Here is a 22,193-nt window from a genome sequence, read left to right on the forward strand (position 1 = left end):
CGCCTCATCTTCTGCCTCGAAACACTTCAACCCCAGGGCATCAATGTAGACTTCAACAGCTTCCTCATTTCCCCTTCCCCCAACTCATCCTAATTTCAAACTTCCAGCTCAGCACTGTCCCCATGACTTGCCCAGACTTGTCCGACCTGCCTAGTTCCTTTTCCACCTATCCACTCCACCCTCTCCTCCCCGACCTATCACCTTCATCCCCTCCCCCACTCACCCATTGTACTCTATGTTACTTTCTCCCCACCCCCCTCTAGCTTATCTCTCCATGCTTCCGGCTCACTGCCTGAATTCCTGATGAAGGGCTTTTGCCCGAAACGTCGATTTCGCTGCTCGTTGGATGCTGCCTGAACTGCTGTGCTCTTCCAGCACCACTGATCCAGAATCTGGTTTCCAGCATCTGCAGTCATTGTTTTTACCTAGTACTTTTGCTGTCCATCCCTCTGTCTTCTACTATTTATCTCTCTCCCATTCTCTAATTGTGTATATTTCTCTCTATCTTTATCCTGCTGTTTGTCTTCGAGCTGTGCACTCTATCCCTCCTGCTCTATTTCTCTCAATCTCACGACCAACTATTTCCAACTCTCCTAACATTCCCCTTCCACCTCCTGCATTGCACTACTCTGCCAGGAGCGCCGCTGCTGCTGACACGTGTCCGTTTCTTGATTGGTCAAGTCTGTAGAAGCCGAGCTGAAGTCACAAAGGAGCAGTAGCCAATGGGCAGCGGCCACGGCAGGAGCGGTCGCGCGCGCGCTGCTGAGCGTGACCAGTAAAGAAACTGATTCGGCACAGGCCCGGAGGCAGTTGCTGGACGGACTCACAATCCGCGGGACAGGGATTTACCGCCTAGTCAGAGGCAGCTGCCCGAAAGTCGGACTGCAAGTGAGAGGAGAATTAACTGACTGACTGGCTGGCTGGAGGCAGCTGCCCGAGAGACTGCCCACAGGGACTGGCTAGAGAGTGCTCGTGAGGTAGGGACTGACCGGAGAGCGCCGCCGGCACTCGCTGACTGAACGAGGGCCTAAGTCCCAGTTTACCCCCTTTTTTCACGGACCAGCGCAGCCGGATCACTTCGGTGCTAACTATGAAACCCAGGAGCAGGGAGACAGATCTGCTTCGTCTGCTTGGTGAGTGTCTCCCACTCTATCCTTTTTTATCGTAAAGGACGAGAATCTCTGGAAAGGGAAAGGCAGTGACATCCCATGGCACTCAGACTTGGTATCCGAGCTGCTTTTCCCCAGTGAATACATGAGAAGGCCGTCTTGCCTGATTTGAGTAACGCTATTAAGTCTGTCTGGTAACGCCAATAGGTCAAGAAAATCTCAGTGGGCCCAAATAATAAAGGTGAATTCAACATATATCAAAATCTTGACGTTTGAAGCATGTATGCTGTTTTAAACTTTCTAAAATGTTCTTTTGTTCACTCACTTTTCCCAATACTTGACTGACTTTTTAAACGGGGTTTTTTTTTGCTTATACTCCGAACTTGTTAGATAAAGTTTTTTATGAATCTCTCCAGTGATAGTACTCTTGAACCTTGTAAAATCCTTGCTTTTGGAACTACAAGCTAACATCCGTTTGAGGCAGTTTCTAGATACTAAAATGATCATGAAACTTGATTCGAAATCTTAGGTTTATTTTACTTTGTATCGCCAGAATAAATTAGCCTGAGATTGTGCTAATTTATATGGAGTAATCACAAAGGATGGGAGCAATATTTTTAATATTGGCTAATATCACTAGGTTTTTTTATTGCTGATAAAATGAATCAAAAAAATCACTGGGGCTTGTGTCACTAGATAGGCCAGCACTTATTATTCATTCCCAGTTGCCCAGGTGGTGATTGGGTTAGCTGTGTTGCTGTGGGTCTAGAATCACATGGAGGCTCGCCAAGTAAGAACGGTGAACGTTTTCATCCAGAAGTGTTCTTACACACAACTGAACATTTTTTTTTCTCCTATCACTTACTTTCATTTGTTAGCCATTGTCATTAAATCATATAATCAAGAGATTCATTTACGTACAAGGTCTGTTGAAGGGAATACAACCTAAATGATATGAGTGAACCAGATCAGCAGTTATTGCATGGTTGCTCAAAGATGAACTTTTAATTACATCAAAAGTTAATTCAGAACTTTAGCCTGGGTTACTTCAGTTACACACTTTAATCAGGATAATTTTTCAATCAAAAATTGTGACTAGATTTGTTTTTCAATTTACTCACGGTTAAACTTTCTAATAGTTATGTTGTACATATGTTTTGAATTTAGGCCTGGTTTAGGTGTACAGAGGAAGGAAGAATATTTTTGTGGATGAAAAAAGATGTAGTCACAACAGAGCCAGAGCCAGATGAACTATTAGCATTGTGCTGCATGTGTTTAATTTTAACTGTTAAATAATCCTGTTGAGTTTACATTAACAGTAGAAACCTTACTTGGAACTTTATTGGTTGTCAATTGAGATTAATATCTAAAGAAATATATAATTTTAAAATGCATTGGTCAGTAAGGCATCGTAGAGTTATAGAGATGTACAGCATGCAAACAGACCCTTCAGTCCAACCCATCCATGCCGACCAAATATCCCAATCCAATCTAGTCCCATCAGCCAGCATCTGGCCCATATCCCTCCAAACCCTTCCTATTCGTATACCCATCCAAATGCCTCTTAAATGTTGCAATTGTACCAGCCTCCACCACTTCCTCTGGCAGCTCATTCCATACACGTACTACTCTGTGTGAAAAAGTTGCCCCGTAGATCTCTGCAAACTTATTAACTGTAACCCTTATGTTAGCATCAAAATCATTTATGTAAATGACAAAAAGTAGCGGACCCAGCACCGATCCTTGTCAAGCACCTTACTGAAGTCCATATAGATCACGTCCATCGCTCTGCCCTCCTCAATCCTCTGTTACTTCCTCAAAAAACTCAATCAAGTTTGTGAGACATGATTTCCCATGCACAAACCATGTTGACTATCCCTAATCAGTCCTTGCCTTTCCAAATACATGTACATCCTGTCCCTCAGGATTCCCTCCAACTTGCCCACCACCAATGCCAGGCTCACTGGTCTATAGTTCCCAACTTGTCCTTACCACCCTTCTTAAAGAGTGGCACCGTGTTAGCCAACCTCCAGTCTTCTAGCACACAACCGTGGGGCTTCTCCTTGAGGCTTACAAAACCTGAAGAAGTTAGATGACTTTTAGTGTTGTCTAAGATGTTTCATTAGCATTTGTTATACTGAATTATGCAAGGATTGAGCTTTTGCATAAATATGTTTAAAATGTTGTTTAAAAAAAATTCTATGGACATCTTTTGTTCCATCTCTATCTGCAGTATCAAGATTCTGAATCTAATACTGATGTCCTGTTTTGCTTTTGCAGGTATTTTTGGGTCTTTGCTGGTTACAGTCAGTGCTCTTTACTCGGCAAGTGATGATGTCGTGGAACTAACCCAAAGTAACTTCAACAGAGAAGTAATTGAAAGTGATGAACTCTGGTTGGTGGAGTTTTATGCACCATGGTAAGTCAGAAGAACATTAATTTGATATTGGAGTATGCTGCACCTTGTTAAATAGAACCAGATCATGATGAATGTGCATGATATTACTGTAGCCTATTGTTTGCCATTTGTATGATATTCTACTTGTTTATATTTTACTTTATATACAGCATGTAGTACAGACTAGCTTCAGGAAAAAATATACATTTATCCTAGTTAGATAGCCATCCATTTTAAAGCCAGCACTTAAAATGATTTTTTTATAACTTGATCGTACATATATAGTGCTCCAAATTGTTTGTGTAGACAAAGCAGGAAGTATAATTAGTTCAATTTAAGGTAATCCCAGAAATAATGTATGTCAAAGGTAGTTGATGCCATTATATTTTTAAGGAAATTCAATTGTTGAAGTTAATTCTAAAAGTCTCTCGAAGAAATATCTACAAGTTAGATTGAATCCAGCTAAATGCCAGCCAGTGCAATGTTGTGTAAAACTCTTTTTGAGCAGTAAGAATTGCTCTCCTCTCCTAAACTTGCCATACTTTCCTGAGTAAATAGTGTTGACACCATCTTGCAGGACAAAAGTGACCAATTTTGTTCATTAGAACAAATTGGCTGAAACATTTCTTTAGGAGCTAAATTTTAATCATCCCTTGAATGTTTGTTGGAGAGTGTAGAATGAAGCTGAATGGGTCATATGAATGCATTTATGGTTTTCTTAAAGGCATTATATAAAGATGATTTTCCACATTGTTTTGAAAATCAAATGCAAACCAAAATAGCATAAAGTACATTTCAGATCTGTCAGGTATTGTTATGAAAGATTGCCTGCTAAGAGCACATGATTGTCCAGGGATTCTAAATCTGTATTAAGAATCAGTAACAGGTTAGCCTGTCGCCTGAATTTTTTGGTTGTCTGACTTTTAGATCACTTCTATATTTTCTCCTTGACATTTGCATGCATATAATAAGGTGATCAGCAAACTGCAGTTCTTGACACAGCCTGTTACACTGTAGAAGACTAAAGCATCGTCTTTGCTATTGCACTAGCTGCTTGTTCTTGTAATCGATTTCTTGATTGTGCCTGACCACTGTTCAGAGCTGGAGCAAACCTTCTCATCCATTCAACATTGATTTATGACTTTCTATTCTTCCATCATTGCTACATGACCATCTCCTCTCTATATTAACTAGTGTCTCTCTGCATCTCTTGCACCTGCTGTTGCCCTGAAGCCTGATTATTTCATTGCACTCCTAACCATACTTCATCCTTTCTGCAGCTAGCTGCATATTTGCCACTTGTAAGTCCTTGCATGTCTGTGATCTCGGAGCATCACTAAATGTTAGCTCAATAAACTCTCCAGGTCTAGATTAGATAGAACATTCTCTGCTTCAGACAACATTGAAAATCTACAAAGTGAAATCCATGTTGGTTTTGAAAATGGAATATGGTCATCTTTGCAAATGTGTACAAACATACTGACATTCAGAGTACATTACTTGTGTATGGCTATAATTATCTGTAGTCGTGCATTTATAAGACATTATATCTTGAGCACTTTTTAAATATAACCTGATGTTAGTTAAGGAATTTGTCTCTTCCTGTAACAGGTGTGGACATTGTCAGAGTTTAGCCCCAGAGTGGAAGAAAGCTGCATCAGCCTTGAAGGTTGTATTTTTAATTAAATGCAATTTAATGAACCTTTTGGTTGTGAATCATGTTTCAAGATTAATTGTCTGGAAATGAGAATTTTTTTTGGGATTTATTTGAATACTTATTGACAGTCCTTTAGGAAGGATGTGAAGTCATTTAGACGCTGCAGTGTGGAGGTGTTTTTAAGTGTTTTCAGGCATAAGAGATTTTAGCTACAAAATTAAGTTGAGAAGGTGATTTGTTCTTGGAGCAAAGGAGATTGAGGGGAGGTGTACAAGGCTATGGTAGAGTTAGATAAGGTAGACAAAAAGCTTTCTCATTAAGAGATGGTATAAGGATTGGGGACAGATTTTAAGATTCTGGGTAAGAGCTATGGAACTTTGTATAGCAAATATAATGTCATAACTCATTGCTTAACAGGATGGTGTTTGTAATTTCTTAGTTAATCAGCAATCATATAGTCTGAATTATAAAAGGACTTGTTTTTAAACTTCTTTTTCCCAACACTTAATTGCCAGCCCCAACTTCTGCCTTCATTTCATTGTACACCATGCCTCAGCTAGTGAGGCTGCACTAAGTACCGATTAGGATGTGCATGAATGCCGTGTACTTTTCATTTCCTTCACCCACATTTTTGATTGGGCAAACATGAACTGATGTTCTAGGAGTTGATGCAAGAAATGTTCACCACTGCTTCAGTCATTCTGTAATGGCCACTGTCTTGTTCTTGGTATTTACTATATTATCTAATTTTATGGATTAAAGTTTTGTTGTTTTAATATGGTGCTGTGCTAAGCATGTTTTTCTAGTGTGGTGCTGTAAAATGAGTGGTAAGGGAGAGTCGGTGGATGTGATTTATTTGGGTTTCCAAAGGCTTTCGATAAAGTTGTACAAAAGAGATTGGTGTGTAAAATTAGTGGATTTGGGGATAGTGTATGAATATTGAGAGAACTACTCGACAGGCAGGAAACAGGAATACACAGCATCCATTGATTAGTGGGTAACATGCAACTGTACAGGGCCTTGGAGTATTTTGTGCAGTATTGGTCTCCTTATCTGAGAAAGGATGTTCTGGTTATGGAGGATGTGGAACTAGGGCTTACTAGACTGATTCCTAGGATGGCAGAACTGTTGTATGAATGGAGCACTATATTTTGAATTATATTCACTGGAGTTTAGAAGGATGAGAGGGAATCTCATGGTTTTAAACAGGATAAATGGTTGGAATCCAGAACCAGAAGTCTAAAAATAAGGGATAGGCTGATTGGGACTGAATGAAGAGAAATTCAAAGAAAACCTGGGCATTCTACATTAAAACATTGAATATTTTCAAGAAGTTAATAGACGTAGTCCTTTGGGCTCAAGAGTTCAGAGGTTATGGGCAGAATGTAGACTGATTTGGATGATTGATTTATATTGAATGCCAGAACAGACTTTGAGCTGAGCAGCCGCCTCCTGTTTTCTAACCTCCTGGGCTAAATAAGTGTCTCTTAGTGTAGACCTGGCTATAGAATGTACAAGGAGAAAGTGAGGTCTGCAGATGCTGGAGATCAGAGCTGAAAATATGTTGCTGGAAAAGCGCAGCAGGTCAGGCAGCATCCATGAAGAAGGGCTCATGCCCGAAACGTCGATTCTTCTGTTCCTTGGATGCTGCCTGACCTATTGTGCGTTTCCAGCGACATATTTTGAGTAGAGAATGTACAATAAATTTGCTTTCTGCAATCATCTGGGTCTTCATTTAATTTGATGAAGTAAAGATGAAATTATGACTGCTTTATAACTCTTGTGATATTGCAGGGAATAGTAAAAGTTGGGGCAGTGGATGCAGACAAACATCAGTCTCTTGGTGGACAGTATGGCATTCAGGGATTCCCAACTATCAAGCTATTTGGATTAAATAAGAATAAACCAGATGATTATAATGGTAAGAAAAATAGTGTGGAGATACTTGGAATCTAAGAGTCAAATTACCAAATGAGTTTATACAAATTCAATTTAAAAACTTTAGTGATTTAAGTAGCTGAACAAGTTTGGAGAGTTAAATGGCACTCACTGACTAGAGTTTCTCTCAGACTGTGCTTGGGCAAATGGTTCATTAAGACTTGCCTGGAGTTAGTATATAGTCCAATGTATTTTTAGCCCAATTCTACGCGTGAAAGTAATCAATGCTTCTGACCAAAGTTATTTTTTTGGAAAAATGTTCTTGTTAAAATCTGGCATATTTTAAGAATGCTGAATGCATGTCTTTTGAAATCTCTAACTGAAAGATACAGCTGTAACTGTGACTAAACTTTAAAAAGCTAAAATCAATCGAGGGCTCATGTTTTAATGAGGTGCATTATGTTGTCTCATTGACTCTTTGTTAAATATTTTGTGGAGGTTGGTTGCTGTTGTAAATTCATGAACTGTAATTTAAAATTCAAGAAATACATTAAGATTGTCAATGATTACATGCAGGTGCCAGATCAGCCCAAGGAATCACAGATGCTGCCATTAACTCTTTAAGGTCAATTGTCCGGGATAGACTTGGAGGCAAGAGCAGCTCAAGTTCTTCTGGCAGAAAGGTAAAAGTCTCTCAGTGGATTTATTCTGTGCTGATAAGTATTTTGTTTACCTTTTTTAAATAGGCAAATCTAAACACTGAATGCATGTAGAGACACAAGAAATCTGTCATCTAAGAATGAATGTCAAACAGCACACTTGAACTACCGGTTCACAACATAAAAATATCTGTCAGCCAGTAGATGTTTTACTGAGGCTGGGAGGAATCTGTCTTTTTGTAATGCCAGGAGAGGGAGTGGAGAGCCCTAGGAGGACCACGAATGGGCTTCTGAGAGGCAAAAGGGTACTTTGGAGGAGAAAATGGAGATGAGAATGCTATGAGATAGAGATCATGGCCCAGTAGAGTGCAGAAGAAAGAGGAAGCATGTAATAGAAGGGATGTAGGTGCAGACTTTCAAGGTGAGATTGGGAAGGCTTCATGGGGAATTTAAGGAGATTGAGGAGGGAAGAGGGAGGGATGTATGAGAGGAGAAGGAAGGAACAATTCCAACCTTGTTCCATCAGGGACACAACTAAGAGCCAAGAAAGCATGAATCACTGAGCTTAATACTGCATTTATTCAGATGCTACTCAATTAGGAAGACTGTAGCAGATGTCAGTTGTTGCATTTTTAAACCTGAGATGAGTTTGGAGGTAATAACTGGTTAAAGTATCATAGCTTGCAATGAAGCATATTGAACCCTCCCAAATCGGTAAAATGTTTGTGATGGCTTTTTATGCATACAAACATCACTTTCTATGTGTTGTCTTTTTAAATTTTTCATGGTGTTGTTACTCAGGATGACTTTCTTTCAATCTGGGGTTATGGTGAAATGAAGAAATGATCCATTGCTAGATCTGTACACTTTGCCATATGTGAGTCAGATGGTTTTTGAAGAGGTGATTGGGTGAGATGCTCAGATTTTCATATGTTCCTTCCATTGTTATGTGCTGTGTCTTTACATTGTCTTGGCCTGGTGGAAGTAACCAAAGTAGTTGCAGGTGCATCTTTTTCACTTTGCGTGGTTTTGAGTAAGAGATTCCCAATAATGGAAATTGCATTTTTGCAGAATGGTTTTGAGGGTGCCTTTGAAGCACTTCCTATGCTATCCTGGTAATTGTTTGCTTGCTGTGATGAAGCTTGGAAGAGAGAACTTGTTTTGGGGAATTTTAACAGCTGTGCGGACATTGTCCATCTGTGTTGACACTATTTGCAGAAGGATTACTAATTATATTTACATCAGGCTGATCGAGTTAAAACAGATCAGGTGATGCAGCTGTCGTTGACTCCTGTTATGACGCAGGTATTGCAAACATCTTTTGGCTCCTTTGTCCCATCTTCGATGATAAAATCAATGTCCAGGGTGAGGATGTTGCCATGGTGTCTTTTATTCGTTGCTCTGACAAGTTAGGGTGTTTATGACCAGGCCATGCCTTGGGCATTTTGTTGGGAAGGGGGATTCCTTTTGTGTTTGTCATCCCTAAGCCTTCCTTGCTAATCACATTTGTTCAGATTTGCAATCGCCATTCAGAATCAAGATTGTAATCACAGGTTTATTTTGAGGCACTAGCTTTGAGTACAGCTCCTTCAGGTGGTTATGGAGGTTAAGATCATGCTCGCAGAATTTATAGGCAAAGGGGTCCAGTGTAATGGAGACATGGCATAGTAAACAATCTTGGATTATTCATGACACTGGACTCCTTTGGCTAGAAGTTCTATGAGCATGATCTTAACCTTCACAATCACCTGATGAAGGAGTGGCACTCCAAAAGCTGGTGCTTCCAGATAAACCTGTTGGACTATAACCTAGTGTTGTGTGATTTTAACTTAGTCCACCCCAGTCCAATACTGGCCCCTTCAAGTCTTTGTGGGCGGCACGGTGGCACAGTGGTTAGCACTGCTGCCTCACAGCGCCAGAGACCTGGGTTCAATTCCCGCCTCAGGCGACTGACTGTGTGGAGTTTGCACATTCTCCCTGTGTCTGCGTGGGTTTCCTCCGGGTGCTCCGGTTTCCTCCCACAGTCCAAAGATGTGCGGGTCAGGTGAATTGGCCATGCTAAATTGCCCGTAGTGTTAGGTAGGGGTAAATGTAGGGGTACGGGTGGGTTGCGCTTCGGCGGGTCGGTGTGGACTTGTTGGGCCGAAGGGCCTGTTTCCACACTGTAAATCTAATCTAATCTAATCTAAGTCAAGCAGAATCAGGTTGACATGGCGCAACAGCTCATCAAGGGTAGGAGTAAAAATCTTTGGCTGCCTCCAATTCTTCTAGGGTTGAGGCATGCGCATCGACTGGTGTGCTGCTTCTGGATTAGATTGCACTGACTGGTCATAAAGCATTTATCCTACAGAAGAGCTTGCAGAGATGGCCGATTGGACTTGGTTTTTTTAATGACTAATCCTAGAAGTCTGCATTCTTCCTGATACTTCACAGAAATGGATATATCTGTCACCTGTCCAGTCCTCCTCTTTTTTGCTCCCTTACTGAACCCTTGCATTCTTTAGATGTAAGTTTTTTTTTGTGTCCCTCTCGCTTACAGAGCAGTGGCGATGGATCTGGTAAAAAAGATGTGGTCGAGTTGACTGATGACACCTTTGACAAAAATGTAATTGGCAGCAGTGACATTTGGATGGTGGAGTTCTATGCGCCATGGTGTGGGCACTGCAAAAGGTACCCAATCATTTTCATAAAGCATATTGGAGAGAAATTTGCCTCTGATATAGTGTTCAATGTTACTCTGAAGTGTTCTGAAGGGTCAGAGCAGTAAGATTTTTTGAAGGAATTTACTCTTTTTTGAAGTAAATATGAAATTGATAGCATCATATTGCATATTATTTTCAGTAATGAGCATCCGTTCTTCAGATACATGTGCTGAACTTGATGTTGGCCTTTGTGTCCTCTTTTTAGATGCAGGAGAGGTCCTAGAGGACGAGAGAATATCCTCTTACAAACTTGGTTTGAGTATTTTTGAGAAAGTGACAAAGATGATTTGAGGGCAGAGTGACCTTTTGACAAGGTCCCTCTTGGTTGATACAGAAGGTGAAGTCACATTGGATCCAAAGTCAGTCGGATATAGAACTGCCTCCCTCTTGGAAGACAGAGGCAATGATGGAAGGGTATTTTTCTGACTGGGGATCTGGAACGAGTGGTGTTCTGCAGGGATCCGTGTTGGGATCCCAGTTGTTTGTTTTTAGATGTACAAATGATTTGAAGGGGAATTGTTATACAGCATGGGAAGCAAATCCTTTGGCCCAACCCATCCATACTAAGCAGATTTCCTAAACTGAACTAATCCCATTGGTCAGCTTTTGGTCAGTATCCCTCTAAGCCTTTCCTATGCATGTACCTGTTTAAATGTCTTTTAAATGTTGTAATTGCACTTAATGCTACTAGTTCCTCTGGTAGCTCATTCTATATGTGTACCACCCTCTTTAAAAATTGCCTGTCAGTCCTTTTTTAATTCCTCCTCTCACCTTAAACCTGAGGTGTCTAGTTTTGGACTCCCCTGCCCTGGGGAGTATCTACTTTATTCAAGCCACTTATGATTTTAGAAACTTCTGGAAGGTCGCCCTCAGCTCCTACATTCCAAGGACCAAAAGTCCCAGCCTATCTAGGCTCTCCTCTTGACCCAAACTCTCCAATCTCCATTACGTCCTTGAACCTTTTTTGCACTTTTTGCAGTGTAATAACATCTATAGCAGGGTGACCAGAACTGTATGTAGTACTCCAAATATGGCCTTACCAATGCCTTGTACAGCTGTGACATGACTTCGCAACTCCTGTACTTAACGCTGTGGCCAATAAGGGCAACCAGGACTCTAATGTTAACCTATCCTATTTGTCTTGCCAAAGTGTAATACCTTGCTTTAATCTCAGCTCCATCTGCTATTCCTCAGTCCATTGGCCCAGTTGATCCAGATCCCATCGTACTGAGGTAACTTTCTTCTACATTGGGGAGACAGGATGCCAACTTGTGAAATGTTTCAGAACATCTCCAGTAGTACCAATCAACCCCACTGCCCTGTGGCTGAACACTTCAACTCCCCCTCTGACTCCCCCAAGGGCCTACAAGTCCTGGGCTGCCTTCACTGCAAAGTCCCAGCCACCTGACGCCTGGAGGAAGAATGCCTCATTTTCTGCCTTGGGACCCTCCCCCATCTTATCCCAGATCCGACCCTCCAACCTTGACATGTCCTACCTGTCCATTTTCCTTCTTACCTATCTGCTCCAGCCTCTACTCTGACCTATGACCATCACCTCCACCTTCGTCTAGTTATTGCATGCATAGACCCCCCCCCCCCCCCCCATGAAGAGGTTGTGCTGAAATGTCCGCACTCCTTGGATGTTCCCTGACCAGCTGTGCTTTTCCAGTGTCACACTTTTTGACTCTGATCTCTAGCGTGTGCAGTCCTCCCTTTCTTCACTGTCCACTTTACTACCAATTTTGGTGTCATCTGCAAATTTACTAACCACGTCTCCTAAATTCTGATCCAAATCATTTATATAGATGACACAGTAGGGGCCCAGTATCAATCCTTGTGGCACACTGGTCACAGGCTTCCAGTCTGAACAACAACTCTCTACCACAATCCTCCATCTCCTACCGTGATGTCAATTCTGTATCCAGTCACCTTGCTCTTCCAGGATCCCATGTAATCTAACCTTTTCAATCTACTGTGTAGCTCCTTGTCGAAGGCCTTGTTGGTGAAGGGGTTATAGTCGAAACATAGATTCACCTGCAGCTCAGATGCTGTCTGACTAGCTGTGCTTTTCCAGCTCCACGATCTTTGACTCTGATCTCCGGCATCTGCTGTCCTGACATTCTCCAAAGGCCTTGCTAAAGCCCATGTCGACAACATCTGCCACTCTATCTTTATATAGCTAGCCCGATTAAGTTTGCAGATGATGCAAAGATTGGGGAGCTGTGGGTAGTGAGGTGAATTGCCAGATGTGGCAGCATATAGGCTGGTGACTTTAGTGGAGAAATGGCAGATGGAGTTTAATCCAGACAATGTGCGATGATGCATTTTGGGAGATCTAATGCAGCAGGAGTGTTGTACAGTAAATGGCAGAACCTTTAGTCTGGACATAACTTACCCCCTTTACTTTAAAAGGTTTTAAGGGAGACGTGAGAAGTATGTTTTTCACAGAAGGTGATAAGTGCCTGGAATGTGTTGCCAGAGGAGCTGGTGATAGAGGTCGATACAATACATTACAATTTTGAGGCATCTTCACTTGAATAGGCAGAGAATAGAGAGACAAACAGTGTAGAGTCAAGATTTTTAGTTTAAAAAGGCATCATGTTGATGTTGACTTTTGTGGGTCAAAGAGCTTGTTCTTTTAAACATTTGATTTTGACACTTCAATATATGAAGAATGATAACTGTGTACTAGAAAACAACTTCTGCCTAAGAGGCTGGTCATTAGGGGTCATTGTCTGAATAGCAATGTAAATTTAATGGAGTAGGGTTGGGCGAAGGGGATGACTCTTCTTGGGTACGTGATTTCAGTGTACATTTGCAATTCTATCCACTTCATAGGTTTTCGTAGTGTTGGAGATTTAGTTTCCCAGAATAATGATTCTACTGTTATATGCTTAGTACACCATGCAGTTTTTAAAAATAATTACCTATGACAAGAATACTGAACATGTGACATATCTAACTGTTTTCTTAAAACTTGGTTGTGTTGTAAAGGTTGGAACCTGAGTGGGCAGAGGCAGCTACTGAGGTGAAAAGTCAGACTGGCGGGAAGGTGAAATTGGCAGCAGTGGATGCCACAGCTAATCAACTACTAGCTAGTCGGTATGGGGTAAGTGGACAGAAGCACTTAGCTTTCTGGCAGATAGTATAACTTGAGCTCTTACAGTTTTAATGTTTGGAAACCTTCTTATAAAGCACAATGTTCTTCTTTCTTGATGTAGAGCTTTACTTGCATTTCAAGTGTTCAGGTTGCTATTGATACAAGCTTGGGGCTGGGGTGGGGGGGTGCTGTGGTAGTTTGGCACACTAACCTCTACACCACTGAAGCCAAGTGCCAACTTGCAGACAACTCTTCCTACTGCCCCCTCAACCACTGCCTCGCCTCACCTCCCATCACCAAGCCATCATCTCCCAGACGATAAACAACCTCACCCATCAGGAGATCTCCCATCCACAGCCTCCAACCTCAGTGCAGGAACCCTGCATCGCTGATTCTACCTCCTACCCAAAATTCACAAATTTGACTGCCACAGTCGATCCATTGTCAGCCTGCTCCTGCCCCACCAAACTTATTTCTGCATATCTTGACACTTTAGTCCAGGAACTTCCCATCTACATTTGGGACATCTCCCATGTCCTCCACCTCCTCGTGACTTTCTTTCCCCCGGCCCCCAACTCCTTATCTTCGCCATGGACCAGTCCCTGTATACATCTATCTGCATGACGAAAGCCTCCAAGCCCTCCGTTTCTTCCTCTCCCATCAACTCCACCAGTACCCTTCCACTGACACACACATTTGACTGGCTGAACTGGTCCTCCTCCCTCAGTAACTACTTCCAATCCTCCCATTTCCTCCAGACCAAAAGGGTAGCCATGAGCACCTGGACGGGCCTCACTATGCCTGCCCCTTCGGGTATGTGGCACAGTCCACTTCCGCAGCTATACAGACACCATTCCCCACCTTTTCCTTCGCTACATTGATGACTGTATCGGCACTACCTTGTGCTCCCACAAAGAGGTTGAACGGTTCATCAACTTCACCAACACCTTCCCCTGACCTCATGTTGACCTGGACACCTCCCTTCTTTTCCATCTCCATTTCTGGGGACTGACTCAACATGGACATCCACTACAAACCCACTGACTCCCACAGCTACCTGGATTAAATCTCCTCCCATCCTGCCTCCTGTAAAAAGCTATACCTTATTCCCAATCCTCTGCCACACCTGCTCCCAGGAGGACCAGTTCCATCGTAGAACATCCCAGATGGCCTCCTTCAAAGACCGGAATTTCCCCTCCCACATGGTTTACTATGCCCTTGAGTGCATCACCTCCTGCAATCCTGCCTTGAACTTCATTCCTCCAGTCGTAACAAGGACAAACACCTCTGGTCCTCCACCTTCCACCTCAGCAACCTCTAGGTACACTGCATCATCCTCTGCACCACCTACAAAGAGACCCCACCACCAGACATATATATTTCCCTCTCCACCCATGAGTTTCGGAAAGACCATTCCCTCTGACGTCTGTGTCAGGTCTGCACATCAGTCAGAACCTTACCTGTACTTGCATACACATCACATCAGGTGCAATGGATGCAGTAGATGGTCTCATTGGGGAGACAGGATGCCAACTTGCAGATCATTTGAGAACATCTCTGGGACACCTTCACTGACCAACGCCACCGTCCTGTTGCTGAGCACTTCAGTTCCCCCTCCCAGTCGTCTGAAGGAGATGCAGATCCTGGGCTGCCTCCATTGCCAAACCCTACCCTGGAGGAAGAACGTCTCCTAATCGCATACCATGGGACTCTCCAACCAAATGGAATTAAAGTGAATTTCACCAGTTTCCCCACTTCCCCTCCGCTCACCTTATCCCAGTGCTACCCTATTGAATGGTCCTACCTGTCCATCTTCCTTCCCACCTATCTGCTCCACTCTCCTCTCCTCTCCAATGTATCACTTTCACCCCCATCTTCAGCTACCTATTGCATTCCTAGGTTACTGCCCCCACACCCATTTTTTTTTTAGATTACTTACAGTGTGGAAACAGGCCCTTCGGCCCAACAAGTCCACACCAACCCGCCGAAGCGCAACCCACCCATACCCCTACATTATCCCTTACCCCTTACCACTATGGGCAATTTAGAATGGCCAATTCACCTGACCCGCACATCTTTGGACTGTGGGAGGAAACCGGAGCACCCGGAGGAAACCCACGCAGACACGGGGAGAACGTGCAAACTCCACACAGTCAGTTGCCTGAGTCGGGAATTGAACCCGGGTCTCCAGGCGCTGTGAGGCAGCAGTGCTAACCACTGTGCCACCGTGCCGCCCACCATTTATCTCTCAGCCCCCTTTGTCCACAAGCCTCATTATTGATGAAGGGCTTATGCTTGAAGCATGGACTCTCCTGCTCTTTGGATGCTGCCTGACTGGCTGTGTCTTTCCAGCACTCTTCGCCCCGCAAATTAGTAATCTGTATTTGGGTACGACTGTAGCCTAGCTGCTCCTCAGAATGGATATCCTCATCCAGTTGAATTTCTGTTTACATTTCGATGATGGACAGGTAACATAGTCCATCAGAACCCTATAAAGGAAAGAACTAAAAGACCACCCCATCTGGGTTATAAACAAGATGACTGCGTGTTACTGAAAACGGGACCTGCAACTTTTACAAGAACATCTCCACTTTGAACCAAACAGGAAAAAATGACTTTGAAAACCTACAGTATCTCTAACAGCCCCATGTGGCCCATGCAAAAGGCAAGTGGGGAATGGATATTCACTATAAATCACTGGAAAACCAGATGTAGTGTCAAGACAGTCAGCACTCATGACATCTGGAAGTCTACCCCTGGGGCATCTGTACTGCCAGCAGAATTTCAGGCTCTGACTGAATTCTGCAGAGCAGCAGAGGATCGGTCTGCAAACTTTTACAGACTCCCACTATGCTGCTAACTGTCACGAGTTACTCTGTTGTCCCATTACAAAATAGTAACCGATGCTGTGAGTTCTGCTTCCTCGCAGATATTGGTTGCCTGGAAAGACCTGCCAGAGGGAGGTCCTGATACCATACCAGGTGAATGGATTCTTGTGAAAAAGACCCATAAGGAACCCTGAGTTGTACTAATCATCCAGTCGGCTGTCCAGGTCAGAGAAAAGGAGGCCTGCCACATCAAACAGGCATCTCAATACACTGGGACCAGAGACTGACTGACTATGATGTTTGTTATTGTTGTTGTTATTCCTCTAACTGTGCGTGTTTTCTTTTTGTAAAGTGTAGTTGGCAAACTGTTATGTAAGCTAGATAAACATACTAAATATTAATCTGGGAAGAATGCTCAAAGGTTCCTTTTTGATTCTGCTCATAGATCCGTGGGTATCCAACCATTAAAGTATTCCACAAAGATGAAGATGGTCCATATGACTATGATGGTGGAAGATCAAAAAGTGATATTGTCACTCGTGCTCTTGAATTGTTTGCTGAAAATGCACCAGCTCCAGAACTGCATGAGGTATGGAGTAGACTAGAAAGTCAAACTGCTAAAATGTATTTCATTCCCTTCAGTTTTTTCAGTTTGTGATTATGGTCCTGACCTCACCAGTTGCTGCACTTGATAGTCCAGTTCTGGTAGTGATGACTGCCTCTAACCATGTTCACAATATGGAAGTATTCTCTGACACACGCTGGCTCCTGTTGCTCTGCATCTCGCTTGGGTTTAACCAAAGAATTGCACCCGTATGTGCAATTGTTACAAAGTTGTATGTCTGGCTTTGGTGGTGCTTTCCTTCTGTTATTTACAGAAGGAAAAAAGAAGTATGGTGGTAAATGCCAGCAAGTCAAATGCTGCAACAGTCAGTGTTTCTAGAAAGCCCTCAGATGGCGTGCTTCTGGGCTGTTTTGTGGGTATTAGAAACAAACTTATTACTCTCTTATACATTTCAAGAGCTGACATTCCTCCAGAGCTGTTATGTAAATGCTTGGCTGAGATTCAAACGCTACAGTTATTGCAGCAGTATGTTGACGTTATGGTTTGACATTTTTAAAGAGCATATCCAAGAGCTAGCTTGTTGACTTTGATAGACTTGACTTTGAAAGAGATAAACTGTCAGTTAAAGACTTGATGTGTTCCACAAATGACAGTCAGTGTGCAAGAGTGAGAGTTGAGATAGATAGAAATTATTTTTGAGCTAGATGACCTAATAACTAGGTTAAAATTGCCCATCCCATGATTGCAGTCTGCTTCTGTGGTAAATAGAACAAAATCATCCATTCTGAGGGACATTTTACTAATGGGGTTGGTTTGGTTAATCAGGAAATTTTCCTGACTGCGGCTGCCTACTTCAAGCCATAATCCAGCTCTGTCTTTCATAAAGTGGTAATCCTCAGCACTGGTACACAACCACACCCCAGACAGTGAGAGGAAACAAATTAATTGTTATAAAAGGTTCTGTATTCTCTGGTAACCACCAATTATTGAATCTTGCTCCAGTCAAGATTACACTCTCATTTTCAGATTTGACAAGGACCAATAAAAATACGAATAAATTCATGCCTTAGTTAATATTCGATCTTTCTTTTTGATAAAATAGATTACTAACGAAGAGATACTAAAGAAGACATGTGATGACCATCAACTATGTATTGTTGCTGTATTGCCACATATTCTGGATACAGGTGGGCTTTAGCTGTTCTTACCGTTGCATGAGACACATTGAAACCATGAGTAGGAAAAGATGACTGGTCAGTGAAGCCTATCTGCGTAATCTTGTGGGTTAAAGACATGAAAAATCGTATACTTTGTTTTCTTTGAGGTTGGTTCAGTCTTTGGCAATGAATGCCAGCCCATTCATTTAAAAATGAAAATGATCTCTGAATGCATTCTACTTGATCACGTAAGTAACTAGTTACATTTGTTTACAGGGGCTTCTGGGCGAAATGAATATCTGGCAGTACTGAAGACTATGGCCAACAAATACAAAAAGAAGTTCTGGGGGTATGTATATTTATTAATTTTTTTCCAAATGGAAACCTTAATCAGATGTTTAGAATCTTAATATGCTGATTTACTGTTAAACTATAAAATGGATGAACTGAAAGCTTGAATCTCTGTTATACTAATAATTGCTGTTACATTTGAATTCCTTGCAGTAATTGCTTTTTTTGCTTTTTATTTCAGTTGGCTGTGGACTGAGGCAGGTGCTCAGGTAGAACTTGAAGATTCTTTGGGTATCGGTGGTTTTGGCTACCCAGCAATGGCTACAATTAATGCCAGGAAGATGAAATATGCTCTGCTGAAAGGCTCATTTAGTGAACAGGGCATCAATGAATTTCTTAGGTAATTGTGTTTTGACATTCGATCAAACTGGAAATCGGGAACTATTTTTCCCATGTTCTTTACACAACCATGTAGTGTCAGAGTTGATATGGAAGGCTTCAATAAGAAATTGCCAATCACAGACCAATTTTTGTTGTTTTCAAAACTGTTGTAAATGGTCTAAAATCATGACCACACAATAAATTTCTCATCCAAAGATTCCAGAGGACCAAACTGTAGCTCGCTTATACATAATTCATGGCCCAAGTATATGCTATTTCTCTCATTTATTAAACATTATCTTCCATTTTTCCAGTGGAATTTTTAAGTTGGCTTTTTTTATTTGCCCAGTCTGTACAAACTGATTTGACTGTTCTTTTTGAAGACTAGTTCTTGGCCTCATCTTCAGACCAGGCACATTAGAACTTTCTGGGCTTTAATCCCTCTCCCTCTCCTCTCCTCTCTCATTGCAGCACTTTTTAATGTGCTCCTTGTTCTTGGCAATGTAGTTGTCAGCTGAGGTGGGCATAAAATGTGTTACAAGACTAGTCTGTGAATTTTAAAACTCTTTCTGAAATAATCCTGTTTTAACACTTCAGTTGCTTATTCATTTAATTTTCCAACTAAGCTATTTATGATGTCAATTTCCTTGCAGGGAGCTGTCGGTTGGAAGGGGCTCAACGTCTCCTGTCAAAGGAGCCGCATTCCCGAAAATTAATGTGGTAGAACCATGGGATGGCAAGGATGGTCAGGTGAGTTTTTCTTTCAATTACCCTGTCCAGGGATGTTAGAATCTACCTTTTGGAGCAGGTGGGACTCAAACCTGGGCCTGCTAGCTCAGTGGTAGTGGCACAGAGCAATTTTATTTTCAGGTGTTTATTCATTTAAATTTTGTAAATTTGCAGTCCTACTACGACACAATGTTTTCAAATAGCAAAATAACATGGTTGTAGTGAGTGGAACAAAATGCCACACTTCTAGCTAATAATTTCACTAAAATGAAGGCTCATAAGTGCTCTCTAAGGATATGTACTAAAATGGTAAACCATAATGAGCTACCAATTATTTTGGTCAGTTTGTATACAATTGGATCTGAACTCTAATTTGCTGAAAAGATGGAGTAGGAAAAAGTGAGGACTGCAGATGCTGGAGACCAGAGTTGAAAAATGTGCTGCTGGAAAAGCGCAGCAGGCCAGGCAGCATCCGAGAAGCAGGAGAATCGACGTTTTGGGCATAAGCCCTTCTTCAGGAAGGAAAAGATGGAGTATACAGCAAGATGCGTCTTTAACTGTATGCAAGCATGCATTTGGCAAATTGAAGCAATACACAATCGAAAGTCTTCTCTTTATCCTTTACTGCCTCCTTCCCAAACAAAGTATCAGGTTTTCCCCTTTCCCTGAACTTGTGGGCTTTAACAGAATGTGTATGAGACAATTGAGGCAATTAAATGTTTGAGTACTTATCACAACTCCAAATAAGTCCTCTTTTAATCTTCCTCAGATGCCAGCAGAGGATGACATTGATCTAAGTGATGTGGATCTTGAGGATTATGACAAAGATGAGCTGTGAGCTGATTGCCTTCCCCTTTATTGGCAGACAGTAACCATTGGAAGTATTGTCATCTGTCTGCAAAGAGGCCTTGTCATTTGTTCTAGCTCACTGTATTTCTACTGTGATCTGTAAATATGTTTCACTGGGTTTTTTTCTATTTAAAGAAAAAACAAATTCAATGTTGCAGTTATGTTTTAAATTTTCCAGCTGTTTTAAGTAAATTGATCTAACAGACCAAACAGTCATTTGTTATACCTGTTCCACTCTGCTACCTATTTTGAATGGATTCTCGCATTTCTTTTGAGGGGATGAGGTGCGATCTGCATAATGCATTTAGACATCTCTACATGTATTTGAGCAGTCCTTATTCCAAAGAATGTAACCTGTTCTGCACAGGGCAAGTAAAATCATGGTGATTACACTATTAAATGGGATTGATCATTTTGGATAGTGGAAAGACTTTTTTTCTCCTGTGAGGAACATGAATTTCATGGAATAAATTTGGAGATTCAAATAATTGAAACAAGATTTTCTGGAATGACTGGAGAGACATGATTTCACTCTTCATTTGAAGCTGTACCCTGGAAGCTCATCTCTGCTTGTAGCCACTGCACAATGGCACATTGGTTGATCTGACAACATGTTTAATGCAGTTTCACTAAGATGAAGATATTTGCAAATTTCACTTTATTCTGAGTACTTGCTACAGAATCTGCTTTGCAATATTCAGATTTGCAATTGATGTCTAAGTATCATCATTACTTAGTACCATGAAACATTTTCAATTCTGAAAGGTTTCCTTTTAAATGTTAAGTTTGGTCTTTTCATCTAGTGAATGAAAACTTCATGATAATACTTGTCTGAGAGATACGGAGTCACTCTTAAACATTTGAGGTTTTTTTAAATGGACAGTATTAAAGAAAAAGGTTAATGTGTAAAGTATTTTCTACAAATTACAACTCTTAATACCTTTTGTTGTTACTGAACTAAATAGAACATGGTCATACTTGAAAATACCATTAGAGGTCACCATTCCCTGAAAATAGATGAAGTGAAATATAGAGAAGTCCTTTTTAGTCCCCCACTTTTTATTTATCAAATCACAATTACATTTTAATTTGTTTATAGCTGTCAGCTTTTACCACAGATTCCTTTCCAATTTTCATAATATTGGGGGGGAGAATTTGTTCTTTTTAATCTTGTGCCTGCAGATTTGTGTCACTTGAACCAAGAATGGCCTTCCATCTTGTGTATTGAGCTCTCTATACCTCCATAAAAACACAATTCTTAACCTTTAAATGGGCAAAATGTTAAATTCTGATTAAGGCAAAAACTAATAGTAGGCCACTAATTCAAAAATGCACAATGCAGATAGATGTGCTTCTTCGAGTTGGGAGGTGGCTCTGAAAAGAAAAAGCATCATTACGCTTGAATCCAATACCCACCCACCACCACCTCCTAATCTTTGCCAGTGAAAAGTGCAGGTTTAAGCCATTCCCATTTTTGAGATAGGACTTGGAGACAAAAATATTATTTTTCTGAAGTAACAGTCAGCTTCATTTTCTTTCAATTGTCCCTTACCCCCATTGATCAGAAACATGAATGATGATTCATCAAACATATGGAATGCATCAGTAACAATTAACATCTCTTGCTAGATGAAGATTGTTTTTATATAGACTTATGGATACTCAACTGCAGAATTTACAGCTGAGGTTTATGTAAATACTGAAAAATGGACCAACTCCCACTTTAGGTGACTGGTACTAATATAAAGAATGTTCAGAACAGCACTGATCTTCAAGTAAACTAGTTCTATCTAATTACTGAAAGGATAAGTGTTACAAGCTTTGAAGCGTGATTTATTTATCCAAGTCAATTGCAAAGGTAATTTTCATCCATTGCTAGGAACATTACTT

At 41.4% G+C, this 22,193-nt stretch overlaps 1 protein-coding gene across 1 annotated transcript; it reads left to right on the top strand.

The window, feature by feature from the left end:
- The first annotated feature begins 704 nt into the window (after positions 1-704).
- Positions 705-20,717, top strand: pdia6 (protein disulfide isomerase family A, member 6). Its single transcript, XM_060847655.1, has 13 exons — positions 705-1,133; positions 3,390-3,528; positions 5,119-5,176; positions 6,959-7,085; positions 7,619-7,725; positions 10,241-10,371; positions 13,398-13,512; positions 16,777-16,920; positions 17,999-18,083; positions 18,330-18,402; positions 18,586-18,744; positions 19,379-19,475; positions 20,224-20,717. Exons 1-13 carry the CDS (start codon positions 1,091-1,093, stop codon positions 20,290-20,292), a joined length of 1,347 nt encoding a protein of 448 aa, XP_060703638.1. The 5' UTR covers positions 705-1,090; the 3' UTR covers positions 20,293-20,717.
- The last annotated feature ends 1,476 nt before the right edge of the window (positions 20,718-22,193 follow it).

This window comes from Hemiscyllium ocellatum, chromosome 30 (assembly GCF_020745735.1).
Source record: "Hemiscyllium ocellatum isolate sHemOce1 chromosome 30, sHemOce1.pat.X.cur, whole genome shotgun sequence".
Taxonomy (NCBI): Eukaryota; Metazoa; Chordata; class Chondrichthyes; order Orectolobiformes; family Hemiscylliidae; genus Hemiscyllium; species Hemiscyllium ocellatum.